Source organism: Polistes dominula, unplaced genomic scaffold (assembly GCF_049000335.1).
Source record: "Polistes dominula isolate Pdom_NZ unplaced genomic scaffold, Pdom_raw_medaka contig_77, whole genome shotgun sequence".
NCBI classification, from domain to species: domain Eukaryota; kingdom Metazoa; phylum Arthropoda; class Insecta; order Hymenoptera; family Vespidae; genus Polistes; species Polistes dominula.
The window spans coordinates 3,925,640-3,934,898 of NW_028301152.1; the positions used below are offsets into that span (position 1 = coordinate 3,925,640).

The 9,259-nt window shown below is 27.8% G+C and overlaps 1 protein-coding gene across 1 annotated transcript; it reads right to left on the reverse strand.

Annotated features, from left to right (window-relative positions):
• Positions 1 to 1,441, reverse strand: LOC149030664 (uncharacterized). Its single transcript, XM_089178279.1, has 4 exons — positions 1,286 to 1,441; positions 724 to 1,146; positions 486 to 560; positions 1 to 292 (listed from the first exon to the last, which is right to left on the reverse strand). The coding sequence occupies exons 1-4, from the start codon at positions 1,359 to 1,361 to the stop codon at positions 87 to 89; spliced, it is 780 nt and encodes a 259-aa protein (XP_089034405.1). The 5' UTR covers positions 1,362 to 1,441; the 3' UTR covers positions 1 to 86.
• Between the last annotated feature and the right edge of the window lie 7,818 nt (positions 1,442 to 9,259).

Sequence of the window (9,259 nt, forward strand, 5' to 3'; positions counted from 1 at the left end):
TTTAATATTTTTCAATCAATTTTTATTGCCTACTTGTTATAGAAATACAATTCACGTCATGTCATTATATCAGTATAATGGAATATCTATCTTATGCGCAGTAACACTGTAATTAAAGGAAAAAGTAAGGAAACTATTCCCATCTTTTTCATACTTGAAGAATTGCAGCTATCGCTTTTACAAGTTTTCAAAGCACAATTTGTTATCTGCATATCTTTAATGCGCATATCTTGACAACCAAAACTGTTCTTCATCATACATCCTCGACCTACTACTTGCTTGGAAACTGTATCTATAATATAATAAATTCAAATTCACATTTGAATGTCATATGATACTGAATGAAATTTAATGATATATAAATATTTATTGTAAAATGATAAAATGAATAAAATTTTCAATAAATCTCAAGACTTTAACGTACATATTAGTTACTAATGATTATTTCGACATTTAAAATGAGTTATATGATATATATTACTTACCATTTTGTACAGTTACACGTAACTCGAAGCATTCATGCGTTTGGTCTGTAGAAGTGGAAAGTTCTTCAAGCAAATCTGTTTGTATGCGTAACAATATTAATAATCTTCAAATATAATAATTAAAAATTTATAAATTATTATTAGTTGTCAATTTAGATAGTTATATGTTATAGAATTTATTGGATGTATTAAAAATATATTATAATCCAACTCTATTTTGTATGTACATATACAATACCATTAGATATAAAATCTGATTTCCCTAGATTCAATACAGGATTCTTTGCCATCGATTCTCCTGTCGTTCCTTTTGTCGTTCCTTTTGTCGTTCCTTCTGTCGTTTCTTTTGTCGTTCCTTTTGTCGTTCCTTCTGTCGTTTCTTTTGTCGTTCCTTTTGTCGTTCCTTCTGTCGTTTCTTTTGTCGTTCCTTTTGTCGTTCCTTTTGTCGTTCCTCCTGTCGTTCCTCCTGTCGTTCCTTTTGTCGTTCCTTTTGTCGTTCCTCCTGTCGTTCCTTCTGTCGTCATCTCTGTTGTCGTTCCTTTTGTCGTTCCTTCTGTCGTCATCTCTGTTGTCGGAATGTTTGGGCATTCCTTGAGTTCGCCTAGATTTTTTGTACAATCTGATGTTCCAGGAACACATTCATAACACTTTAATGCTTCACCTGTTACAAACAAATAAGAATTATAACCTATTCAAATAAATATTCTATTTGTGATCGCATAATAAAAAGCCAATTGTTTTATTTTTCTTAAAAGTTGTGATCGCTTAAAAGCAAGAAATTAGAATATGCAATCGTTTACCTAACTCGATTGATACAAAAAGAAAACTGAATAAAAGACACGGCACAATTAGAGTGTAAGATCGTTTTCGTGACATGTTGCACGAGATTTTCCTGGACTTTCAGGTAATAAGTTTAACTACCTCTCTTTGACTGACGCGAAACTGCAAGAGAACAAACATTTTTTATTAATCCTTATCGTTTTCCTATCAATCGATTGGCTCTACATAACAGTTTATCTCGATAAAGAGCACCAATCGATATCGCTATCCTTGGAGAGTTGTGATTAAAAGAACTTCTTTGGAAAAACTTTATCATTATATTTTCCGTTTCTCCGTTAAAGTATCCTCATTTGCTCATAACGATAAGATATTGAATATTATCTATCGTACTGCTGCTTCTTTTTGATCCTTATCTACGATCGAAGATAATATCGATATTATTTTTCTTCTTGCTAATATTAAAAATCGCTCGTCATAAGAACGATTGTCAATAGAATGGAATTTCAGCTTCTAATGTAAGTATTTTTACAAGCTGTGGACCATAATAAAACTTAATTCTTTTCGCACATAGAAGAAATTAATTAGATTTCTACACCTATAAACTCCTGCAGAAAACTCACACTACTTGATGATAAAAATTGTTAAATAATATCAAATTTTCTTTTACAATAATTTCCTATCTGTCAAAGGATAAATTTTTTTAATACGACCCACATTTATTAAATACGTATACTTTTATTTTACGACGGAATAAATTATAGAGACAATATTGTAAAATAAAATTCACTAAAAATATAAATCTAATTGAATTGTAGTCACGATTTAAAAAAAATATTATGTATTATTTAAGAAAAATTAATTGAGACTAAAAATTCAAAATATTAACAATTTTACGTAAATTTTCTTCTTCCTTATCGAAAAGAAAAAGATTCATAAGGAGAATATAAGACGAATACTGATTTTAATTTATTCTAAGGAAAGAGAAAGATATATGCGAGAAAGATGAGAGACTATTGCGTTGTTTGTACGTGAAGGTATTCGCTTTCAACGATAAAGCAAAAGAATAACAATGATCATGGGGGATTGCTGATATGAATGTCATTACCACTTCCACTTAAAATGCACGTTATTTCATATTGCTTGAAGAACTATTAAAAAACATTGGTAAAAAAAGAAAAAAGAAAGCACTGTAAAAAAAAAAACAAATACTTGTAATTTTAATTGTTAATTTTTAATCCTAAGTAATCAACTAGTTCATTATTAAAAATGATCGCTCATCGAACATTTAGAAAAGTATATCCTGGTATACTTCGAACGTAATTTAATGCGGTACAAATCGTATGTTTTATTAATACTTCATGCAATAACTAATAATCAGCATTATTATTTTATGTCTAAACGTTATTGTAAATTAAAATTATTAAAAATATAAAAATTGCTTTAATATTTTACAACAAATAACTGAAACGTCTTAACACTAACAAATGTAGTTTTCTTTTTATCTATATGCTACTAATAATTAAGATGTTTTTGGTTAACATTAATGTTAGAATTTATGCAAAAATATATGAATAATTTTTAAAGAAAATATTATTTGTAAATTAATAAAAATATTTATAAAATTCGTAGTTAATATCTACTTCTCTTGGTAATATTTACGTTAACATAGATTATGGTAAATTTAATTACCATTTGATACAATACGTTGCAATACAGGTCAAGATAATGTACTATATGATTTTAACATTGAAATCTGTTACAAGCTACAAATCTTCGAAAATGATTCATCGATAACCCAAATCTGAACCATGCAATGAGTCAAACTGACTAACAAAACAATTCTAACAAACGGAAGTTGTCGTTACGATAGATAATTGATCAGCACTCGCTTTTCGATAATTGAACTGTGTTGTTAATTTACCTTGTAAATACTTTATTAATTAGGGTACAGAAATATTACCTAAATAAATATAGAAGCACCTATATATTCTAATAGTTTTTATTTTTCATGGTCATCACAAATAAATTTCATGGTTAAACACTGATAAGTGGTTTGTTTTTATTTTTCTAATTGTTATTTTACTGTTGCTACCATAAAGCAAATAAACGTAATAAATCAATTATAAAATTATTCGTTCGAATTTTAAATTAAATAATGATTTTTATTAAAAATTGAACATTTTCTTTTCCATCAATTGTATGTTTTTTTTTTTTTCAAAAGATCATAATTAATTTTTTAACAATGTTCTGATAAATACGCAATCAGCTCGCTAGGCTTTAGTCTGATATAGATATGATATCATTAGAATAGTTTATATCTCGCTGCTATTGAAAAATTCCTTATCATTACGTTGATACTTTCAATACAAAAGAAAATAGCAATGCAATTATCATCGGTCAAGCACAACTTATCTGGAAAATTTTCAAAGTTATGATGACTATTTATATGAAATTACAAATAATTTTAAGAGAAAAAAAATTGCGATAATATTATTGCAATTTTCTATGTTTTTAATACTCAGATAATGGATATTAAAAAAATCGATAAAATCTAGTATTATATTTATTTAAAAAATGTGGAAGTTAAAAAATGTAAAAGAAACTTTAAAAATATGATAGCAACCAAAACTTTCGTAAAAGATTTTTTCGCCTTCATGAGTTTTCTTGTGAGGAGCGACGTAAGTTGCTGCTTTTCACCTTATCAATTTTAATTGTAAATATTACCATAGTATAATCACATGTATCCTATTAGTAAGATGTATTTTATTATTCTAACGGAATAAATAAGTACTGAAAATATAACAATACATCGATATCGTAGAATAAAAGTAATAATTTATTTTTTTTTTCATTCGTCCTCGTCTTTTTAATTTGTCATTTAAATTGATCATTTCATATTCTTTGTTTCATAAATAAAAAATCTTATACATTTAACAGTGTTTTCTTCCTCCAAATCAAATCTATTTTCATTGAGGAATTATCATAAGTAATAGAATTACTAACAATCCCGATACAAAATGACTCATTTGGTACATATACATATATAATAATTATATATATATAACTATCTATATTTTGACCTATAAAAGAAACGAGTTTACTTGGCAAATCCCGCAGAAAGGTGAAAGCAACGACAGAGAAAGCATCATTTTATTGTTATTTCAGGATTTATCTTTAACAACTTGGCACGGGTCATGGCATATTTTACGAGTCGTCCGTTTCAATGTCACACAGATGTGTTGAACTAGATTTCCCACAGGTGTTCAAAATAAAAATTATATGTACAATATATACCTCTATATATATGGTTAATAAAAATTAGGGCATTTGTTTGAATATTTGAAACCGATTTGACGCGTTCTAACATGACATTTTTTTCAGATCCAATATAAGAACTGCCCTAATATACACACACGTTATATGTAATGTATATGCCCTCATATGTTACTATTTTATTGCAAAATACCATAATGAAACATAAGAAACATATAAACGATTGTAAAAGGTTTAAAATATTATTTAAAAAGCATACATACTGAACTTCCTTAATTCCCTCGTCTTGGACTCCGATTTATATATTATAACATTCCACTCCCACACATCTGCAATTCCCAGCGTGACTAATATATCCTCCTAATTCGCATTAGCCGCAAATGTGCCCTTAATGAGGGTTATTCCGTGCGTGAACTCGAAGGATAGAAGAGGGACTGCATAGAATACATTGTGCGATGTTCGCAACGAGGTTTCAAAGACTTCTTTTTCTTTTTTTAATTAACCTTTGTCTATGACAAAGGCTTGTAAATAATGTAAGAGTAAGAAATGAGAGAAAGAAAAATTAAAATATTAATTGTATAGAATCCAACTTAACTGGTTCTTTCAAAAAAGATCGATCTTAATAATTTTATAACCTGTTTTTTATGATAAGAAAAAATAAATAAGTTTTATTTGTATGCTGTATTGATTAATTTGAACAATGATACTTTATTTGCTTTTCAATTAAAAATTGAATGTTATCGAAAGTTTTATTGTAAAATACTTTTGATAAGGAGAAAAGATTTTTCTTCTTATTTCTTAAGTTACTGTATTACTTTAATAATTTTGTCTTTCCTCGTTAGATAGAAATTAAATTTAGCGATGTAATAAACGGTACTCGTTAGATACTCGATCTTTGTATCGAGAATCAGTCAAGATAACAATACGAGGTAGTATTTTTTTAAGATCGATTATAAATACAGAACAAAAGTTATTTAATTTTATTGTTATAATGAAAAATGAACATCGAATATTTCCATACGTTAATGTATTTATTTATCTCTATTTTCAATATCACAATTCTCATAGTAATGCATATAATACAATATATTTTGTTATATCAGAAAGATACACAAACGACTCTGATACTGGAAATTGCGTGCTTTTTAATTAAAAAAAAAAAAAAAAAAAAAAAAAAAACAGGAAACAAAGAGCGTCGGAAATCATTTTTTTTCTACTAGTTGGCATCAATCGTAAACATCCTGATGATAAGGAATATTTTGCATTAACTCGAATGTAATTGTAATACAATTGTACAGAACAGTAAAATATTACAAAGCTTTTATATTCTCATGATAAGAATGTTGTTATCAAAAGGTATTATCTCTTCGATAAGGCAGAAATGGATAAATCAATTTATGAAATATATAATAATGATAAGTAATATAAAAAATAACACATATATTACAACTTCGCACGATTTATTAATCCAAATGATCGATAGTGAGAATAGAAAACGTGATTTCAAGGGAATAACACATTATCTTTTGTATTTTTAGTATTTTATGGATCATAATTGCAAAAAAAAAAACAATTATTTCGAATTTTAAATGATAATCGTTAGTATTTAACATACATTGATAAAATGGCGGATTAAGCGTTAAGGGAATTAACATAAGCGGCCGCATGGGACCGCGGAATAAAAAAGAGCCTCTAAGGATCTTCGAGATATTAAAATTTCTTTTCATTGGGGTTCGAAGAAAATTATATTTTTTAATATAAATCTATTTATTTATTATTTAAATATAAGGCAATACTTAGTTCATTCTAAAATCTGTTGATTTAAATTAACTTATTTTATTGGTTACTAATATTAACACTTACATGATTATTTCCTCATTAGTTATTGTTATGTTATCAAAATCTTGTAATAGCTAATTGGTTATATTCACCCTTTAAAAAGTCTAAATATTTTATTTCTATTATTCAGATGTGTTTAATTCAAATCATTATTTGCATAAATCAACCATCAAACATTTTCCCTCTCTGAAGAGCATTTTTGAGCAACATTATATGACATGTTTCTTAAGTATTGACAATTATCGCAATATCAAATTTATAATTACTTTTTTTTAATTAATAACTTAATGATGTTCTTAAAGTTCCTGAAATATTTTTTTCTACTCTCAATTTAAGGGTCTCGAACTTTTTACCGCTTGGGGTATCCACTTGACTTGATTCGCCATTGCATCGATATGTTCCGCTTTACTTATTATATGATAATAAAGTAGGCGTGAAGTCAGAAAATTTTGTAATTTTGTTTCATTTTATGTTTTAATTATATATAAGTTTATATTATAATACAAGAACTTTTTATAAAATTTAATTATAAATATATAATAAATTTAAAAAAATATTCATACATACTTTATAATTTTTTTCCTATCATTAAATTGTTTGAACTATATTTCCCAATGTTAATTTACATTTAATAATAATACGATAGACATTTAGCATTAATTATAGAATTTTAAGTATCGTTTATGCAATTAATTCCTAATAATTAGATGTATCTTATAATTAGCTCAGAGTACAAAATATTATAGTCGAAATAACATGGGTCAAATCTTGCAATATAGTTCTAAGCACTCTGAGATGAGAACTCGGCCGGTGGCAAACGATCGAGCAAGAACTCGAAACGTGACGCGCCTACGTCGAAGGATTACGCGAAGTAAGGCTCACGGCCAAGTTCAGGGCCAACAAGATCGGATCTGCTATTAAAATTACAAAACAAGATTCCACGTACGTTCTCTTTCTGTCTGTCTGTTTGTCTGTCGCTCTCTCTCTCTCTCTCTCTTTCTCTCTCTCTCTCTCTCTTTCTCTCTCTCTCTCTCTCTTTCTCTTTTCCTCTACTTTTTATCTTTCTCTTTTGACTTTCACTTCAACGTACTTATCGATCAACGTCAAAAATTTAAGGAGAAAATTTTCGATCATCTTTTACTAAATTAAAATAAAGAATAAACAAACAACCGGAAACTTCGTTCTGCGTCCATTTACCATTTTAGATAAAGCAAAAAGAAATATTTTATATCCATAAAGAATTATATTTTCAAACCGATAAATGTTTTATATTAATACTATATTAATGTTCTTTATAATTATTAGAAAGTTTATGTTTTGTCGTTTATAAAAATATTCAAATATTATTATTGTCTCTTGAAATAATTTCAAATTTATGAGTATAATAAAACGAAATTTTACTTATCTTTTTTATTCAAAGAAATCATTTTTCCTTGAATTTACATTTATATAACAATTACGATTGAAAATAAATTCTATTCATCTTTAGATAAATAATAGATGTAAGAAATTATTCAAGCAGAAATTATTTATTTCTTAGAAGGCACATTGTGATGATTACAAATTTTATCTAGATTAAATAAAATTCATTCTACTTGAAATACTTTTTTGTATAACGAATTAGGAATTGAAATGAAAACGTTGCATAAACTCTTACGAGTATTTAAACCTCGATACTAAGAGATCGTGAATGCAGTAAGGCCAAACCCGTCGTAGAGCCTATACTACCTTTAAGTTTGAAGGGAAGGAAAGACATTGGTGGCCAAGTTCAGGGCTAACAAGATCCAATCCTATCCTGACTCTTTGCACGCTCGAAGGCAGCCTCTGCATAAGGCCCTCCTTTTCTCTTCGCGTAAAAGGACTCCATGTTAAACCTCGGCATTACTTCGACCACAACCTCCTTCTTCTTCTTATTTTCCTTTCTTTTTTATTTTCACGTGTTCAGAGTTGCCCGCTATTCACTCGTTTTATCTTGCTTTTGACCCTCCAGCTTCTTTCTCTCTCTTTCTTTGCCTATTACACTCTCATCTCCTTATCTTCTTCTTCTTCTTCTTATAATTATTCCTCTTTCTCTCTTTTTAAATGCCTATTAACTCATGGTCAGTTTCTCTCTTCAAATGACATACGTTCAAGTACACTCCTTTAAGTCGATTTCATTAACACTGATCAATCAAGTCAATTTTATTTATATAAATCAATAAGTTCGTATAATTTTTGACAATATTTTTTTTAAATACTTTTAAAAAGAACATGTTATATTTTATTATTTTATATAACATATGATTACAGTCCGGTAAAAATCAATGAATATGCATTTTATGAACGTTTTATGCTTTTAAAACCAACTGTTGATTGTGAAAAGTTAATGGAATTGTTGTTATTTTTATTTAAGGAAGGATTTTATTTGTTATTTATTAGCAAAAAGAAGTTTATTTTTTTTAACGTTGTTTTCTCTTGACAGAATCGATAAGATGTACTATACCTTAAAGCAAAGAGCCGTTTAACTGTCCCTCGACCGTTACTAATTTTAACTCTTTCCAGTACCACCGGTGAATACACATATATTTATGTGTGTACTTTTCTGCAGTTCGAAGCTTGAGGAAAGAGTTTTTGAACGAAGAAGCGTGAAATGACTCTCGAGCAAAAGAATATGTAATTTTCGTGCTGTCTCAGAGATACATTCAAAGATAGAACGGGTTTTAGTTTTAACTGACTAAGACAAATTTATTTTCCATCTATCTCCGATGAACTATATGGATTCGTGAATGTTTTACGATAGTTAATATTTTTCATTAATCCCGCTCATATAAAATTCAATGAATAATTCGTTAGAACTCCAATATTTCATATTACAAATTTAATATTTATATCAATGTGAATAC

Excerpts from the sequence above, each read along its gene's own strand:
- LOC149030664 (XM_089178279.1), bottom strand. The coding sequence starts at position 1,361 with ATGTCACGAAAACGATCTTACACTCTAATTGTGCCGTGTCTTTTATTC. Across the intron at positions 1,147-1,285 it reads TTTTGTATCAATCGAGTTAG|GTGAAGCATTAAAGTGTTAT; the intron begins GTAAACGATTGC and ends TGTTTGTAACAG. Across the intron at positions 293-485 it reads ACGTGTAACTGTACAAAATG|ATACAGTTTCCAAGCAAGTA; the intron begins GTAAGTAATATA and ends ATTATATTATAG.